The sequence below is a fragment of the Phymastichus coffea genome, unplaced genomic scaffold (assembly GCF_024137745.1).
Source record: "Phymastichus coffea isolate CEN01 unplaced genomic scaffold, Cenicafe_Pcof_1.1 PCOF00021, whole genome shotgun sequence".
Classification (NCBI taxonomy): Eukaryota; Metazoa; Arthropoda; class Insecta; order Hymenoptera; family Eulophidae; genus Phymastichus; species Phymastichus coffea.
Window position 1 is genome coordinate 3,859,857 of NW_026706832.1, and position 20,610 is coordinate 3,880,466.

At 35.5% G+C, this 20,610-nt stretch overlaps 2 protein-coding genes across 2 annotated transcripts in view; one reads left to right on the forward strand and one right to left on the reverse strand.

Moving 5' to 3' along the window:
* The window catches only part of LOC131675450 (cullin-2-like), a 673,085-nt gene that overhangs the window by 170,372 nt on the left and 482,103 nt on the right, over positions 1-20,610 (forward strand). The window contains exon 6 of the mRNA XM_058954430.1: positions 11,348-11,542. Coding sequence (XP_058810413.1) covers positions 11,424-11,542 — 119 coding nt within the window. The 5' untranslated portion in view covers positions 11,348-11,423. The remainder of the gene's footprint in view (positions 1-11,347; positions 11,543-20,610) is intronic.
* LOC131675448 (uncharacterized) lies at positions 1,463-2,881 on the reverse strand. The gene has a single exon (XM_058954429.1). It carries the CDS (start codon positions 2,879-2,881, stop codon positions 1,463-1,465), a length of 1,419 nt encoding a protein of 472 aa, XP_058810412.1.

The following is a 20,610-nucleotide window of genomic DNA, read 5'->3' on the forward strand; positions in this document are numbered from 1 at the left end:
TTTTATTAGAATGTTTTTATCGCGCGCTTGTGCTAATTTACATCTAAGATTAATGATTAATACTGAATCACATGAATAAGACATTAAAGTTTTAAGAACACTTTCTGAGTCTGAAAAAATGATATAGTTGCCGGACCCTTTATCAATAATTTTTTCTACAACCAATAAGAGATCTGTACATTAAGCTGTAAAAATTGATGCTGAATCCAAAATTCCATATTCAAAGCATAGATCTTGACATTTGTTCCAAGCAGCAAAGCCGACACATGTCTTACTGTTTTCTGTAATTTTGGATCCGTCAGTAAACACAAATGTACAATCAGAGTTTTCAGGAAATAAAGTGTTAAACTGATCATTAGGCGATTTACAGCTATTAATTTTCTTACCCTCATCTAAAAGAATTGAAGGCGTGTACAGGAGATAGTTAAAATCTTTGAGATATTTGATATGCTTATTTGAACTGATCAATGAATCTTTGAGAAACCAAACTTTTTCATAACATTCAGCCATAAGGGAGCTAGAAAAATTATTCGCAGAGATAAAATAATCATTTAACTGAATAATCTCTTCTAGATTATTTATAATTTGATACTGATTATAGGCCATACATTTAAGAATATATTTAAAACAGTTCAGCTTAAATCTGCATTGTAAATACGGAGTTTTGGATTCAGCAACCAAAACATTGATTGGAGTACTGGTTCTGTAGCCCATCGCAATTCTTATGGCCGAATTCTGGATTTTTTGCAATCTTAAAATATATTTGTCATTGCATGGTGATATAATAAAACCTCCATATTCAATCTTAGATCTAATTAACGCTATGTACAACAACAACAAAGACCTCGGGTCAGCGCCCCACCAGGTAGATCGCAAAAAGCTGAGAACTTTCAATTTGAATAAACAGCTATTAGCTAATTTCTTGGTATGTGAATTCCAATTAAGGCGACGATCTAACGTTAATCCTAAGAACTTAACTTCTTCAGAGAGAGTAATTCTATGATTATCTATAATGATAAAGGCAGACTTATCAATACGCTTCATTGAGTTGTCGAAAGTCATGAGTACGCATTTTTCCGGCGCAAATTCTAATCCTCTGGATTTTAGCAAAGTTGAAATTTTGTTACACCCAACTTCTAGTGTAGATAACTGCTCAATATGGCTAATTTTGTTATTATTATAAATTACTATATCGTCCGCAAATTCTAGAATAGACAAAATGTCGCATACAATTCGGTAAATCATTCTCGTATAAATCGCATACAGAAGTGGAATAAGCACACTCCCTTGTGGAAGACCCTTATTGACAATTTTTTCAATAATTTTTGTTAATGTACAAAACGTGACTTTGCGTTAAAAATAACATTTTTAATAAAGCTAATCATTTTTTTAGGTAACTTCAATTCAATAAGATCGTCAATCAAAATGTCAGAAATAACATCATTGTAAACACCTTTGATATCTAAGAAAAGGGCATAATTTTCAAAATATTCGAGGCCAACGATATGGGTCTAACTTTGCAAGAGTTTCCTTTAGGAATAAAAATAACTAAATAGTCACTCCAGTCTTGTGGAAAATGTTGACACTCATAAATATCATTATATATATCCAATAAGACTCTTTGATAAAATTCTGGAAGATTAATAATGATCTCATAGCTAATTTTGTCTAAGCCTGGGCCAGATTTAGCCTTGACATTGTTCAGAACACATTGTAGTTCATCAAATGAGAACGGGCTGTTTAAAAGGTCAAATTCTTCACATTTATTATCTGAATCATTAAGATTTTCTAGATTATTTAAAGCATTAGTACTAATTTTCTTTGGCGAACTTAATTCCTGGATAGAACTACACATATGTTGTTCAGTTTTCGAATTACCAGAAATATCACAAGGCTCTTTAAAACTATTATTATAAATTGTCGTTGTTCTACAGAAGTCTTGGAATTTTGTTTTAGGATTAACACTTTCACAAAATGAAATGAATGATTTTTGCTTTTCATCTCTTAAAGTTTTAGTACTAAAAGCATCTAACCTTTTAACTTCAATAAACCTTTGCATAGTAAAACTACATTTGATAGATTTAAGAGCTGCTTTTCTACATCTAACTACCTTATTGCAAGAATCATTCCACCAAATACATTTGGATTTATTTTTACCATTGTTAACATTAAGAGACACTTTTGAGTCGTTATGACGTTTCTGTTTTTGTGGAAGGGAATCAAGAATTGCCTCGTTCAAAAATTCAATAAAAACTGTGTATCTAGAGATTACATCTTGGTTGCTAAATGCAATACTATTAAAATACGATTGATTATATGTGAGCTTATTTAAAAAGATATCCCAGTTCAGTTTTTTCAAATTATATCTATAATTAACCCTGTGTATGTAAAGAGGTTTCATGTTAAATTCAATCGAAATTGGATAATGATCACTATTCCAACTATCATCAAGAACTTGCCAATTGTACTTAGCGAATAATTCTGGGGAGCAAAAAGTTAAATCAATACAAGACTCTGAATAGCCAGAATAATTCAAGGTAAAATGAGTGAGACTTTTGTCATTTAATATCACAACCTTATCAAAATCTAGATTATCAACAATAATATTTCCATTAGGATAATCAGTATTGCTGCCCCAAAGGGGATGATGAGCATTCAAATCTCCAGCAATTAGAAAATATTTTGCATCAAAGTTTAAGTTTGAATCCAAGAAGTCAATCCACTCATCTTGATTCAAATTATTATTAGATTCGTTAACCCTTTGAGGTCTATAGCAAGATGTAATTAGCACGTTACCTGATTCTAGTTTGACAATTACTGAGCCTGCCTCAAGAATATTTCCTGAATAACCAACATTGCACACCTCAAAAATTAAGTACATTTTAAGGCAGATAGCTAGGCCACCACCTTCTCCTGATAATCTATCGAATCTTATCACATTAAATCCTTTAAGATTAAAAGATTTTTTTTATTCAGCCAAGTTTCGACCAAAATGATAATATCATATTTAAAAGCTACATTATGTAAACATAACTTTTTAGTAACGCTACGGCAATTCCATTGTAAAATATTTAAATTTTGATGAAAATTATACATATTGAAAATTTAATAGAATTAAATCCAATTACTAAAAGCAATAAATACAATAAAATTTAAATAGGATCTATTTAACCTAAGCCTTATGTTTATTTGCAGTATCGTTGCCTGAACCTTTAGTATTTATTCTAACTTTACCACTATTTACATTTGCAAATTTCTCCAACAATTTTTCTGTGACACTTTCATACTGATTCAACGGGATCCTGGTATAGTCCTTGGGCTTCCTAGTTGGTTGTGTAGACTGACAGGAGGCAGACTTATTTTCTTTCTTTTCTTTTTCTTTCTTCTCATTTTCTTGATTGTTCTTTTCCATATTGATCTTAGAATTTGTAGATATCCCCTGACTAGGCAAAGACTGATGGTTGATAATAGGAGGAGTAGAATTGGTCTTCTGCGTATAAGACACTCCAGTTGTCTTATTTAACTTGGGTTAAGTATTACTTTTCCAATTGGGAAATGATTCAATAGTATTCAACGGTGCTTGACCTGAACCAAATACTAACTGTTTTGCTTCAAAATATGATAAATTTTCGAATGCCATTTTTTCGTTGACTATAGTATTCATTTTGTAAATTCTACAACTTTTGTCAATGGATTTATGCCACTCTTTGCAATTACAGCATCTTAGAGTGAGGCCAATGGAGGGAGAACCAATGTGCTGAAATTCACCGCACATAGAGCATTTAGTTTTACCACGGTAGTTTTTAGCCATATGGCCAAACTTGAAACAATTTAGGCACTGCAGAGTTTTCCTAACATATGGAGATACTTTGGCAATGACATGAAATATCACTATTTCTTTGGGCAATACATCACTTTCAAAATCAATCAAAATAGACGTAGTAGGAACCCACGTTGTATCGCTTTCTGGTGTTAACTTCATTCTTCTATTCAACCTTGTGATCTTACTGGTGATGACATCACTTTGAATGCCCACTTTTAAGTCATCTAAATCGATATCTACAGGAATGCCTTTGATCACGCCTTTGCGCGTTTTCTTGAATTCTGGAATGAAGGTAGTTAGACCTTTATCTACAAAGCATTTGTCAGATAGAGCACGATTAGCCTCATCCCTGTCTTTGAAGATGATAATACCTTTCGATCTACCGTCTGTTTTAACTGGAACGAATTAAAATGACCGTGAACAGCCATTCCAATTTTAAAAATACTGAAAGGTTTAGCATCACTAGAATTTTCATGTTTTACCCATACGTAGTATGGACCTTTATGAATACTACTATATCTTTCATTCCGGCGCAGAACGTTGTACGGTGTAGACGTGTTTACAATCACTCTCCCGACTTCTGATTACGCGTGTGTAGTGGCCTATTGGCCAATGCTCTCCCTTGGAGCTGAAGTGTGTCGATTTGATCACAACTGTCGCTGTACATAAAACTAGTGATAAGAAAGGGTGATACCCGTTGGTGACTCCGTCAAGAGCCCCAACCAGCCAAATCATGGCGCTCTGCGCCATTCCAAACGCCTCACAGTCACCAACATTCTCGAGTATTGTTCAGCAAGAAAGAGTTTTGTCCCGAGAGCAAGCTATTGTCGTTGACTCCATCGAAGGAAAAACCATTGAACAGTATGCTATAGCTCTTTCAAAAGTTGTTCCACCTAAAGATATTTTGTACATCTCAAGAATCAGCCAAAATCGCGTGTGCTTCTACCTGAGCAAATCGGAAATAGTCGACACATTGGTTGAAAAGAAAACTGAAGTTAAAATCGAAGATCTTTCTCTGCAAATTAGACCACTAACTTCGAAAGCGAAACGAGTCCTCATCTCTAACGTCCAGCCCTGCATTCCTAATGCTCTCATCACTCAAGAATTCGAGAAAATAGGCATCACTCCCGCCTCGCAAATCACAACTGTCAAAGCTGGTATACATGTGCCTGAATTGGGTCACTTACTGAGTTTTCGCAAACAATTATACGTCAAGCAAGAAGACATCTCAAAAATTCCAACGAATTTAAAGATTGTCCATGAGAGTGTAAACTACTGGATTTACTTTTCTACTGAAAAAATGATGTGCTTTCAGTGTAAGAAAGAAGGTCATCTGGCAAAAAACTGCCCAAACCGCTCTGAGCTCCCTTTCAACACTAAAGATGAATCAGCTATGGAGATCAATTGTAGTGAAACTATTCCTGAAGGCAATATCGTGAATCAAAAGTCCAATGAAACTAACAAGGTCATCTTAGCCGACAGCAACATCAAGTCAAAGCGTCCGCTTTCGAATACCTCGCCCAGCGATACAAGTACTTCTCTCTCTATACAGAATGTGCTTAAAAATTCAGGCGCGCCCAAGCAGCCAAAAAAGAAAAAGGCCAAGGTAACTAGTAAAATTGACTTTAAAACTCACCTCGAGCCAGCGCGAAACATGATTGAAAACGATCCAAGTAAATTTCCTATCGAATATGACCAGCTTATAGAATTCCTAGAAAGCACGTACGGCAATGCAAACATTCGTGATACAGCTACCTTGTATACCACTAACACGGACGGTCTGGCTATTATGCTCACTCAAATATATTCAGCGCTAGAAGACAAATATACTAAAAGCAGAATCACTCGTATTCGGAATCTACTCGTCTCTCAACAATTTGATATTAAGCTCACTGCTTCACAAGACGAAAACAGTAGCGTTTATGAAACCGAAGGCCTCAGCGACGACGAGAACTCCCAAAACGAATAAAAAAAATCCTTCTTTCGATATGAATCCAAGCCTAAAAGAATTCACACTTAAGGTATTGTTTTGGAGCTCTCGTAGTATTCTTCAGCGAAAAAACGAACTGCATAAAATACTTCAAAATATAGACATATTTATATGCGTAGAATCGTGGCTCAAACCTGAAAATCGACTTTATCTTTCTGGCTTCAACACTTTTAGAAAAGATCGCACGAACACTCGCGGAGGTGGTATTGTTTACCTCATTAAAAAAAATCTATCTTATAGAGAAATCATTCAGTACACCACACAAAACGATAAGGTGGAAATCACTGGTATTAGAATTCTTAACACGACGCCTAATATTGACATAGTCACTTGCTACCGAATCCCCGGCCTTACACTCTCGCAAATTGAATGGGACGAAATAATTAATCGTGTCAATTCTAATCTACCTCATGCGCTTCTGGTAGGTGACTTTAACGCTCACAATGTCAATTAGAACTGCGAAAAAACAGACAAAAATGGAGAAAGACTTGAGCTTAGCATTGAAGCGAATAACTTATATCTTCACAACCATAACTCGTCAACCCATTTTGACAAAAGATCTGGCAAAAAATCAAATATAGACCTCGTTCTGTTCTCGATTCCGTTCGCAGATAAAATCAATGTTACGGTCTTTGATGAAACATTTGGCTCTGATCACTTCCCTATAACCATCTACATTGATACCATAAGACAAACATATAGCAAAAAAACATTCAAGCTTAAATCAGTAAGGACCAATTGGACCAAATTTAATAACGATCTCTCTGACGATTTTAACAATAAATTTCTATCTTTTGACTATAGTAACCTCACTCCCTCTAACAAATATGACTTCTTCATTTAAGTCATATCGGACAAAATTTAAGAAGTCACGCCCAGAAACAACAAAAAAGCCAAAAGACCATTAAAGAACCCTACTTCGGAGGGCTTCTTTTAAAAAATGGAATTTTTCTCATAAACTCTCAGACTTGATTGAGTATCATAGAAACTGTGCTTCAGCGAAAAAAACGTTTAATCATAAAAAAAGACTGTATTTCAAAACCTTTGCGAAATCTATCAACTTTTCCACTAATAAAACTTATGTTTGGAACAAATGCAAAGTACTAAAAAACTCTTGGTGCAAAACTAATCACAGTTCTGAAAACGACGTGGAGAAATCGCGACAAAAAAGTGTTGTCTGTCTCGAAAAATTAAGTTCACCACATGTGAGCAATAATTCGGACTATTTTCCTTCGTGCCAAGACAATAACTTCTTTGATGAGCCTTTTTCCTTCATGGAACTAAATAGAATATTAGACTCGCGTGGAATCTCAGCTTCCCCTGGCATTGATGGAATAGATTATAAAATTCTCCAAAATTTGCCAATTAAATATAAACTTGAACTCCTCGATATCTTTAATGCGATGTACCGCGTAAGTAACTATCCAGAAGCTTGGAAGCACTCTTTTATTCACATGGTTGAAAAACATGATCGAAACGGTGTGAGACCTATTGCCCTCACATCATGTACTGGCAAACTATTTGAAGCCATGGTTAAAAATAGAATAGAATGGTGGATCGAACATAATAATCTTTTACCGTCATCCCAAGCTGGATTCCGCAAAGGCAGATCGTGCCACGATAATCTAGCACTGTTCAGCTATATAGTCGATGAAGCTCTAGAACGTAAAGATGAAGCGTTAGCCACTTTTCTCGACGTTTCAAATGCATATAACAATGTGCTCCCTGTATTACTCCTCGATAAACTAGCAAAACTCAAATGCTCGGAAAAAGTTATCCAATTTACGAAATTTCTCACTTTTGAAAGATTCTTGCATACTAACATTGAAGGATATGAACAGATTACAGTCAATAAAGGAGTCCCGCAAGGAGGCGTACTGAGCCCATTATTGTACATTATTTATACGTCAGAGATAGCTAATGGTCTTGAGAAAAACGGAATCACCGTACTAGAATTTGCGGACGATATAACAGTCGTAGCAGTATCGTCCTCGGCTTCCGGCTGTCTAAAATCATTAGAAAAAACAAATGAAACTATTCGTCGTAATCTCTTAGCTCTGGGCCTTGTACTTTCTCCTAAAAAGACTGTTTTTGTCCATTTCAATAAAAAGAAAATTATTCCTGGCTCCACCTCTATAAAAATCAACGACTGCAAAATTGTATCTAGCGAATCTGCTCGTTTTTTAGGCATAATATTTGATTATAAAATGGAATTTACTGTTCATATGAATAATTTACTAGCCAAATATTATTCTCTTATGAACATTATAAAATTTCTTTGCGGTACTTGGTGGGGAGCCCACCCTAGCACCCTAATTACACTGTACAAAAGCTTCATTCGATCATCAATTGAGTATGGCAGCTTTATATACTTACCGAAAAAAAAAGAGTCTGTTAAAACATTTGAGCAAATGCAATACCGAGCAATTAGAGCTGCTCTGGGTTTCAGAAAAAGCACTCCTACTAATATACTACTAGCAGAAGCCAAACTCCCTTTGATTCAAGAATGAGCGAAACTTTTAGGTAATAGGTATGTACTAAAAACACTATCCAATAAAAACAATCGTATGTACGAAAACATTATCTATCACGCACCAAATAATAACAAGTCCAAGCGCATTCTATACGAATGCATTAATAGTGTTGCTGTTCTGACTGAATCTCTCGTAATACATGAGTCACTACTTTTTAGCAACAATTATAGCTCTAATTGTATAACTATTCCAATTAATTTTGATTTCGGACAAAAACTAAAAAGCTCCAATAATCCTAACGAATATTTAGAAAATTTTCTAAGAGAAAGCGGCAATCCTATCTCGATATATACCGACGGTAGTAAATTCTCAGACGACAGATTCGTCGGAGCAGCTTGCTTTACACCTGCACTCAATAATAAAATTAATAAGAGTATAGCCAAGGAGGCCTCCATTTTTACAGCTGAAGCAATAGCTTTAAATCTCGCAATGGATGTTGCTCTAGAGGACAAAAAGTCTAACGTTTTTGTTTTCTCCGATTCCCTTAGTGCTCTCCATGCTTTAGCTAGCACTAAAACTGACAATAAAACGAACCCGTATATTATTCAAATCAAACAGAAATATGAAAATTTCAAAAAACTCTTTCCTTTGCGCAATCTTCAATTTCTATGGATCCCTTCTCACAAGGGAATTAATGGAAACGAAAGCGTCGACTATCTAGCTAAAGTAGCCACCAAAAATAACTACGCTCAAATAGATAGGATCCCATATACTGACCTCTATTTTCATGTAAATAAAATGGCCACTGAACGCACTAACGAAACTATGAGAGAACTGGGCAACACCAAAGGAGTTCTGTATTTTAAATTATATTTTAAAGATAAAAAACACCCATGGTTTACGGGAAAAAAGCTGCCCAGGGACCTTATCGTCTCAATCAATAGAGCGAGATCTAACCACTACCACCTAGCTGAATCTCTAGCAAAAATTAAATTTGTCAATAGTCCTCTATGCAAATGCGGCCTTGAACCCGAAAATATAAACCATGTGGTCTGGCAATGTAACAAGTACGATCAACAACGATTTATATTATTAAAAAAACTGTTCAAACTTAAACTCCAACTTCCCATGTGCATCGAAATGTTCATAAGCGAGCCGAATATCAACGTTTGTAAAATTATTTTCGATTACTTAAAAAATTGTAACCTTAGAATCTAAATTAAAATAATGTAATATGTATTATCGTACAAAGCGAAATAATCTTGTATAAGTTTAAAAGCTTTAATAAAAAAAAAAAAAAATATCTTACAGGTTTGGAAGTAGAGCTACCGTCTGTCGGTAAATTAGGGTTGACATTGATCAATGTATTGCGGATATCAACTACGTTCGACCTCTTAGCCGACTTTCTTTTAATAATATCATTAATGTTATCTACTTCCGATGATTCGGAATCATTTAATTCAAGGCTTCTCTTTAACTTAAGCACCTGATTTTCATCATCCTCCTCCATGTGAACAACTGATTCGTATAGTGTATACAAGCTGACAACCTCGGCCATCTTGAATGTAAAAGTGCCTTCCGGCAAGCCGGTGGCTGAGAAAAACGTGAATATTGCATTCAATAGGTCGTGGATTTACAATCAACCTTGTAACCAAAACTCCCTCGAAGGAAGGAAAACCAGGTTAACCACTAAGTGATTAAACCACCCTTCACGATACTCACACAAAGCGACAATTACTCAAGCAAGTAGAAAGCACGACCTCAGCTCCTCCCGAACTCCGTGACTTCGCTAACGAAAAGCTTTTCTGATGATCCATCCGCCATCTAACAGAGTTTCTTGAAATACCCATGCTTATAAAATGCTTATAAAAGATCAAGAATCTTCGTCTGAACACTCTGAACCTTCAACTTTCTGTAATCGACTATATTAGTTGGTGATAATTTGGTGGATGTTATTCTAGGGACCCGAGAGAGATTTTCTCGGGACCCAGTGGGAAAATCTCCTGATTATTTTTAAAACCTTGTAAACACCTTAAAATTAATTAAGGCCGAATAATTTTAAATTAGGTTATATTAGATCTCTCTGTGATCGTCCTCCGATCATATATTTATATATTTAATTTCTTTCTTATTGTTTATATAAAATACATTTTCTTCCTAAAATGTAAGTAATTTTTTCAATAATATACATTTTAAAAAAGTAGTTATTTGGAATAAATATATTGTTTTAAATAATGTCCAAGTCATATACTAAAAAGATTAAAAAAACATTAAAATTATAATTGTATGAATGATAATTATTTTATTTTCTCTAGAAATTTTATTTAGCCAGCATGTTATGTATTATTATTTATGAATTTTGTATTAAAACTTTTGTCCAGTTTAAATGTTCATTTAAATGTTATTTAAATTTTATTAAAGTTCAGAACACTTTTTTTTTATATTTTACATCATGTTATACCTAATTTATATATATATATCTTATGAAAGTCCCTTTGCAACTATGTAGCATCTCAAAATATAAGATGCTCGTTACATGATTTTGCTTTGTGTAAAAATAATATGTAAAAAATATAACAGATTGAATAGCTCATTCGTACACAATTTTGAATATTCAATATAATTCTAAAAAAAAATGTTCTCTGACAATATTTAGGTGTTTATAGTTTAAATAAATCATTATAAGTTAATCTTCATAGTCAATTCCAACCTTTTAAAAATTATTTTTAATTAATCAATTTGATCAATCAAGTTACAATTGAATCAATATTTAACTGATGATTCATGTATTTTTCCATGTTATTTACAACAAAACCAGGCATATAATTTTATATTATGATATACATATTTCATATGATATACATATATATATTTTAATGAATTATATTTTTCATACATACACACACACACAGAATGTAAATTTAAACTTTAGCTATTACATATATGTATGTATATACTTATATAAATTCATGTTTATAACTATAACTTTGAACTTAATAAGACTAGCATACATTTATATTTTATTTATTCTAAATAATTATATATATTATGTCTTTACAGGTTCAACAGTCATTTACAAATTAGAAATAATTCCTTTTGAAGTCATTACATAAGAATATTATAATAACCATATAATATGTCACTGAAGCCAAAAGTAGTAGATTTTGGTCAAACGTGGAATATTTTACAAGAGACAGTTAAAGGAGTCATAACGTTAGCTGATGTCCCTAGAGCAACATGGAACGATAGGTTTAGGCAAGCAATAGGAAAAATAATTATTTTTGTGTATTTAATTATTCAATTTCTTATACGACGAAGTAGAATATACTTTTTATTGATGTTTTCTAATATTTTAACCTTGTGGGCCATACTTTAAAATTGTTGGTTTTTAAGCTGGTAGAATTTAATCTAAATGACTGTTAATTTAATATTCAAAATTAGTCATATGTAAATTCTAACTATAGTGGTCCTGTCAAATACAAACTTTTAAAAACAAATATTATGTATTATGACAATTGAACTTATAGTTTATAATATATATACATATATATATACATACACATACACACATATATATATATTTATATATATAACAACTTATATATATGTGTGTTTGTATACACATATTACTAAATGTGGTTATGTTTACAAACATAATGTGCGTTACATTGCGTTAACTAATATTTTTACATACCATTACACAATTTTTTATCCTTTAAAATTTCCACTCGATATTTTATTTCCTTGTTTTATCATATTTATGAAATAATCAATTTTTAAATATATCTAAGTATAGTTCAAAAAACAAAATTGTATTTGAGTAAGTTTTAAGGATAACCTTTATATATGTAAAAATCCTTTGTATAACAGTTACTAAGGTTATTTATTTTTATTTTTCTATAATCAAGAAATTGATTTTATACAGATTGTTTTTACTTTTATTATTAAAGAAAATATATGCTAAAGTTTGTTCAATAGTAGAACTGCTATGATAATAGTGATGGTTAAAGAATTAGCACTATCAATAAATGAATGTTGACCCCAAATAGGTAAAACATGGACTTTCAGTGGTTACTGTTTACTTGAAAAATAACTTGAGAAAGGTCATTTTAGGTTTTATTCATTAAGAAAGCTAGTTTTTTTTCTTTTTTTATAGGAAATAGTATAAACTCTGTATAAAAGTATATCTAGGAAAAGTGATAGATTATTGTTTTCAATATGTTTAAAGTTCAATTTTTTGTAAAACTAATATTTTTTTAGTTATATCTCTTTTTCATTATATCTGTCTAAGGCTAACAAGTTAATTTTTGTCCATTAAAATATTTTTAGTTGATCAAAAGTTATTGATAAAAATCATTAATCTGCATTATAAAATAGACAATCAATTTTGAAAAACGTTTTCACAATATTTTTAATAAATTTCTTTTTACTAATAGATAGTTTAGATAAAATTCTGATTCTATAATTTGAATAGTTTATAATGTATAAATAAAATTAACTAACTATTAGTCTATACGGTCTTGCATATTAAATAGACTTGTGGTGATTTTTTTACATATAGGCTGTGTTTGTTATTGTTTTATCAAAAACTACGTCCATGTGGAAAGCTCAATGTATAGATTTAATCATATTACTTCTAAATCAAGTGTTATTACAACAACACAAATTGAATTTAATAAAGGTTTAGGAATTTTCATCAACGACAATCTTTAAAAAACATGGTTTGCTTTCTTCAATCGCTTCAGGCGCCATATTGAAACCGCCATTGATTAGGTCGCTAAAAAGGTGTCCTAAAAGTAACCCAATAAATAATGTAGGTAAAAGCTTTATTAAAAAAATGTGAAGGTCATTACTAAAGTATCTTTTTATGAGAAATCTAGTGGTGACTTCATGGATTTGCACATGAACTTGTCCTTCAAAGTCAGTTCAAGGTCAACTTTGTTTTTTAAATGAGAACCCCTATGTTTGACAACTGCAGTCGTAAGAGCGGGAAATTTTACGTTCAAAAATGTACTCAGGTCATAGGTCAAGGTGATCTTGAATCTTTAGTTGAAGGTTATTAAGTTTTGCGTATGGACCTGTTCCGATCTGTACTTTTTGGTTTAAGGTTTTAACAGGTTAACTTTTTTTTAATGGTAACGGTTATTTTTAACAACGACAATCAATAGAGCGCGAAATATTACTCAAACCTGCTATGAATTAACTCGGTAGGCACTCGCGATAGGAAGTCTTGGATTTGCACATGAGTGCGGCCTTGAGAGTGCGATGGAAGCACTCTATGAGGCCATTGCTCTGCGGGTGGTATGGTATGTGTAGATCTTCTGTGTGTCGGTGAGCTGTGCCAGCATATTGAAAAGGGCTGTATCAAACTGGATCGTTTGGTCAGATGTGATGGTGATTGGGCATCCGAACAGGGCGATCCACTCTTTGGTAAAAGCGGTAGTGACGGTCTCAGCTGTAATATCCGAGAGAGGGACGACTACAGGCTAGATAATAAAGCGGTCGATGATTATCAAACAGTGGCGTAAGTTTTCAACTTCCGGAAGCGTGAGAGGTCGATGTGGATCAGCTTAAATCTATTGTCCGGAACGTCGAAAGATTTGAGTATAGCACGGTTGTGCCCTCCGATTTTGGCGCGTTTACATGAGACGCAGGCACGTTGGCAACGTTTATGTGCGGCCAGGTAAACTTGGCTGTCATGAGCCAAGTTGTTACGTGTGGGGTTGAATGGGCTGAGGAGTGCAACACGCCGAAAGCGCTGCGACGTAACGAGCGTGGCAGGTAAGGCCTGACTATATCATTGTGGATGTTGCAGGCGTTGCTAGTGCCGTCGATCTCGAGATGTTGAAGTGTTCTGTTGAACAGGTGCTACAGCTCATCGTCGTCTTGTTGAGCAGCGGCGATGTCGCGTGTCAGGAATCCGGAGGGCATGCCAATCACGCAAGCGCGTGACAAGTTGTCGCGCACAAAGTTTTCTTCTCTCTTTACATGCTAGAAATTGATACTGAATTGAAGTAGGAAGTTGAAGTGTCTCTGCTGTCGTCGAGATGCTTTGTAAGAGGACTATCTGTTCTCCTGCTTTGTAAGACGGCTTGTGGTCCGTCCTCAGCTCAACGTGCGACCCTCAAAGTAGCGTTACAGGTATTTGATTGCTGTGTATGCTGCAAATAGCTCGCTGGCGTTAGTGTGCAGTATCTAGTCTCTATCTCGGTGAGCTCCCTTGAGAAGTAGGCCACCGGGTGGAGAATTCCGTCAACAACCTGCTCAAGGACCGCTCCAATCGCTGTGTCCGAAGCGTCTGTGAAGAGAACAAGCGGTGTGTTGAGCGCGAGAAAGAAGTTAGCCGTGGCGTTACAGAGTCCTTGCTTGCATATGAGGAAGGCCCTTTCGTGTGTTGGTGTCCATTCCGGCAGCTCGGCTTATTTTCGCTTTGGGGCATCTCAAAGTATATCGACCAGCGGTATCTGTAACTGTGCTACATTAGGGATGCACCTGCGGTAATAGTTGACTGAACCGAGAAAACTGCGTATTTTCTGATAGGTTTTGGGTATCGGGATCCCGTCATTGGCGTTCGCCTTTTTAGCAGGTAGTTCGAAACCGCGCTGCAACACTAGATATCCCAGTAAAAACAATTTTCGACTGGGTTATCTGGCATTTGCTGAGGTTGAATTAGAGACCTGCTGCTTGCAGAGCTTCGAAAAGCAGACGCAGGTGCTGGACGTGTTCGTCGATGTACGACTCTGTACACTCTAGGCCTCATAGCGTTGAGTCCAGGAAGCATTAGAAGTTCTGACTGCATTGCGAAGGCCAAGCGGCATCTGTAGAAATTCCAATAAGCTTAACGGGGTGATGACGACGGTTTTAGCTACGTCCTCCTCGGCCATCAGCATCTTCTCCAGATCGATGATAGAGAATACCACGCTGCCATGACATTGATACAGAAGGGCTTCGACGATGGGCAGCGGGTAGCTATCTAACTCTGTGTGAGCATTGAGCCGTCGATAGTCCCCTGATCCGGTAGAATTCGTTATCCTTCTTAATCAGGTGGAGTGGGCTGGCTCATTGACTGGACGATGATCGAGCGATGCCATGGTTGTCGAGCTTCTAGAAGGTAGCTTTGGCGTGCGCCAGTCGCTTTCCGTGCAGCGGTTTTGCACGGTCAAAGACTGGTGCTCCGTTGGTGCGGATGTGGCGCGTGACCACGCTGTCGTGCAATGTTGACGGACATCTGCTTGGTTTGGCCAGATCGGCGTATTCGACGAGCAGGCGGTTGTATTGGCTCCTCGGAGTGGCGTTGTCGCCGTAGGCATAGTGGATGGCCACTGAGTGCTCAGCCGCCGGGCACGCCAGAGCTTGGACACTGAGTGATGTCATTCCATCTACAAGGCGAAGATACTGTAGACCCATCAGCAGGCCTGCGTGGACCAGGAAGTCAGCGGACGCCCACAATGGCGAAAGGCCAGGTCAGGTCACGATGCAGTCCTAGGTTGAGTGTGAGAACGGTACGTCTATATGTTGCGATAGGCAACATGTTTGCCGCAGTGAGGCTGAGCCCCTGCATAGCGAGGGGTTTCGATATTGTACGCGCCGCCGAATGGAACAAGCGAGATAACGGAGCCGAAGTTGATGAGGAAGGCCATCCAGGGTACTTAACCTTCATGTAGAGGCGATTTTCAGTGGCTAATATGCTGCCGTGTGCCTCCTGGATCATCGGTAGCAAACCTAGTTTCCCTGCGCCGGTTGGAACGTACGGGGTTCGGGTTGTAGACACTGTCTGTTTCGAACCTTGACTATTTCTAAGCGGTAGTGATAGCAACACACCGCCTGCTGCTGGCGACGCTAAGCGGTTCCCGAGAGTGCGTCTGCAGCTACAGCTAGTTAATATCACTGGCTGTGGCACCGTGAGACGTAACACAGAGATCTCTTTGATAGGTAGTCACTGCGATGAGGGCGAGAACGGTCCGTTGCACTGCTAGCTCCACTGCGCCGAGAGCATCGGATGCCTTCTGCGCCAAACCAGTTGGCTGGGCAGCCCGTTATAGCCGTTGACGCCATTGTTGCCGTCTTTTTCGTTGCTCCGTACTACAATTTGGGAGACCGCATCTCCGGATCTTAGGTGGAGCCTTATACCTGCCGCGCTTGTCGTGGTGGTCACTCGCAAAATCAAGAATCAAGTTAACCGCGGCAAGCACGTAGAGAGTTACCATATTCAAATTGTTTGATAAAAAACTATTTATAAACGATCGATATGTTAAAATATGAATTTTAGTACATTGTTTCGGTCTCGATGAGTAATTAAATCTAAATAATTAAACCTAAACATCGACGGGGTTCAATGAACATACGAGGTGTGTTCAAAAAGTAAGGTGACTTTTCAAATTTCACGGGCAACGTACTTTCGATTATCGATGTTTTTGTTTTGTTATGTTGGTACACTCTTCCCGAACATCTGTACCAAGTTTCAAGTGTATAGCATTTTTTGTTTGATTGTGAGAGGCGTAAAGGTTATAAGTGTCTTGCGTGCTCGGCGATTTCTTGCTATCGAAAAATATGGATCAAAGGATTTGCATCAAATTTTGTGTAAAAAATAAAATAAAGTGTTCCGAAACACTTGAAATGTTGACGGTGGCATACGGTGAAACTGTTCTGAGTAAAAAAAATGTTTACAAGTGGTACAAACTCTTCCAAGATAGCCGGGAAGATGCCGATGACGAGCCTCGCTCTGGACGCCCAAGCACGTCAACAACTGATGAAAACGTTCAAGCAGTGAAGAAAATTGTTCTGGAAAATCGTCGAATCACTATCAGAGAAGTTGCTGAGGATGTCGGTATGTCGCTTGGCTCGTGCCATGATATTTTTTCTAACGTTTTGGGCATTAGACGTGTGTCAGCGAAGTTTGTTCCGAAATTGCTAAATTTTGACCAAAAGAACCGTCGCATGAGCATCGCTCAAGAACTGTTGAATGACATCAACGACAACCCAGATTTACTCAAAAGGGTCATAACTGGTGACGAATCATGGGTATATGGTTATGATATCGAAACCAAAGTCCAATCGTCCCAATGGAAGAGCCCAGATGAGCCAAGACCGAAAAAAGCACGCTAAGTTCGATCAAATGTCAAAGTTTTGCTCACTGTTTTCTTCGATTACCATGGCGTGATGCATCAGGAGTTCTTACCATATGGACGTACGGTCAATAAACAGTATTATCTTGAAGTTATGCGCCGTTTGCGAGAAGCAATACGAAGAAAACGCCCAGAATTGTGGAAAAACAATTCATGGCTTTTGCATCACGATAATGCCCCTGCTCACTCATCTTTGCTTATGAGAGATTTTTTGACCAAAAACAACACCACAATCATGCCTCAGCCACCATATTCACCGGATTTGGCCCCATGTAATTTTTTCTTGTTCCCAAAACTAAAGAGATCTATGAAAGGACGGAGATTTGCAACGATTGAAGAGATAAAGACTGCATCGCTGGAAGAGCTCAATGCTATACCGAAAAGTGCTTATGAGAAGTGCTTTGAGGATTGGAAAAACCGTTGGCATAAGTGTATTGTATCTGAGGGGGATTACTTTGAAGGGGACAACATAAATATTGATAAATAAATAAATATTTTTTCTTAAAAATACAAAGTCACCTTACTTTTTGAACACACCTCGTATACGATCTTCAAACCCTCACAACTACTTTGTTACGGTAGCTATGCGGTTTAAGGCACTCTTTTTTACTTCGCTCAGAAGTACACGGGTTCCAGTCTAATTAAAATATATATATTTTTTTTTTCAAACAAATGTAATTTTGTTACTGTTCAAAAATTTATTTAAATATAATTGAGTATAAAAATTAATCATATTTTTATATTTATTGCTAATTTCAATTTTAATTACGTCTAATCACGTAAATTTAATTTGGGTAAATTTCTCTACAATATTCCACATATTAAGGTGCAGAAACAATTTTTTTAATAATTAATATTTTATAGTATATAATTGTATATGGATATATTTATATTTACATAATTTATAACTTATATCTGCCATTACAAATGTTAATGCATTTCATTAGAATATTCACACGACGCACACGAAAATTCAAAAAATTAATATACAGAGAATATTACTTCGTAATCTTATGTTTCACATTTTTCTTAATTCTTTGGCTTTTTTTAGCAGCAATATGTACAATATTGTACAGTTTGCAAGCCATCATTCCCTCATCTTTCTGAATAATATACAATAAACTTAAATTTTTCCTTCTTGCTTACTGTATCTCTTTGAAAAGGATAATGGAGTTACCCCTGCAGCAGTAGAAATAATCGAAACTGGTTTTGAATCCGTCACAGTGATGTAATTTATACCACTGTTCTTATCGTGCTTCACGGCATACTCACCTTTTTGAACTTTTTTATTTAGAACATTTTTATCTTTGACTCTATCTTCTCTAATAGTACCTGTACATTTTAGCCCAAGCCTCTTCAAATGCACAGCGAGATCTAAGATTGTGAAGTAATTATCAAAATAAAGATGGAACATAGATATTTTGCCCGGAGGTATAACACGAAAAAACTTTTCTAGTAAATTCATGACAACGCGAGAACCTAATGCACACTTATTAAATTTACATCCCGTTGTAGAATTTTTTCCGCAGTATAAGTCAAGACCTAATACAAGACCATCGGAAGTACAAAGACCCCAGAATTTGAGACCAAATCGTATGGGTTTTCCTCGAATGAATTGTTTTAGAACCGTCCTCGCATAAGACTTAGCCATTATTTCATCGATGGAAAGAGCAGTTCTCCACACACCGAACTTCATAATATTAATTTCAAATAGGTTTAATAGTGAACGGACACGCCAAGCATAGTCAGTTGGATTTTTATCTTTCGTTTGTGAATATTTTAATTTTGATTTCATCTCTTCAAACTTATTACGTGACATAGCAGAAGAAACAACGTTACAAGATAAAAAGGGATCACGTGACCAGTAATCCCTCTGAGATTTCCTTTTGTTGAATGAAGTCAAAATGATTATTCCCACGAATGTATTTAAGTCTTTTAACTTTAAATCAAAATTATTTTCTGTGCAAATATCTATAATATATTGCTTTATTTCAGTTGAGAAAAATGTTTCAAACAGTTCTACTGGCTCCATTTCTTGTATTTTATTTTTTACCGAGTCTTTCAATAAAATTTTGTCTTTCAAATTATCATTATACTTGTTTTCTCCTTCCATCCACTGGAGTTCATGCGTTCTTTCTAATTTAGTTTGAGTTTCAGTATATGTTTTACAAGCTTCTGTGTACGTTATATTAGAAATTTCATCATCCGAATGAGTATCGAAATCTGATCCATCTGAACCAGAATTGTCAGGATTTGGAAGGGTAACTATATCATCGTAAGTGCTCTTTGAAGTATCAATTTCGTACATTTCATGGGAGTGAGTGGAACGTCTTTTACGTTTTTGCGACATGTTATATAAAATAATAAAAATACCTAATAAAAATAATTACTACAGTTTTCAATGCTTCTTGTCAAACCTAGACTTTAGAAAGCGAAAATAATCTTTTCGATTCGATTTACTGTATGGTCTCAGAATAACAAGAGACTAGTAAGTAATAAAAATGAGCTCACATACAATTTTCTGAATTGCTTTTTTGATATGTGTATATTAGTATACGCTATACAAACTGCACTTGTATACACATAAAAAGGCAAAACATTATTATATTATTGTTGAATGGCTGTTCTTTATTCTGTATCAAAAATATTAACGCTGCTAGGATTATAACCTAACTCACTTTTTATCTCGAAAACTATTGAGTTTAGAGGAAAAGTTTATAGAACAAAAAGTCTTAGAATTCATCAAGGAACATGCCTGAATTTTTTCAGAATTTTGGGAGATGATTTTGGAAAAATGGATTTTCCGTATTCTCCGAAAATTCAAAAATCGCCTCGGAAAATTCTGAAAAAATTCATGGCGTATTTCTCGTTCAATTCTAAGACTTTTTTGTTCAATGAACTTTTCATCTAATCTTAATGGTTTCCGAGATAAAAAATGAGAAATGTTTTTTATGGATTTTTTTTTATTTTGCCACCATTTTGTTGGAAGAAGTGGTTCAAAAATTCCACCAAAATTCGTGGAGATACTTTGATAGTCGTGATCACCTCTGATCATATTTGTTTGATGATTTTTTAGCGGTAACATTGCTAAAAAAAATCGCAATTTTGATTTTTCGCAAAATTTTTCAGGTTTTTATTGTTTAATTGGCTATAACTTTTTTATAACGCAATCAATCGCAATTTTGAAAAAAGATTCTG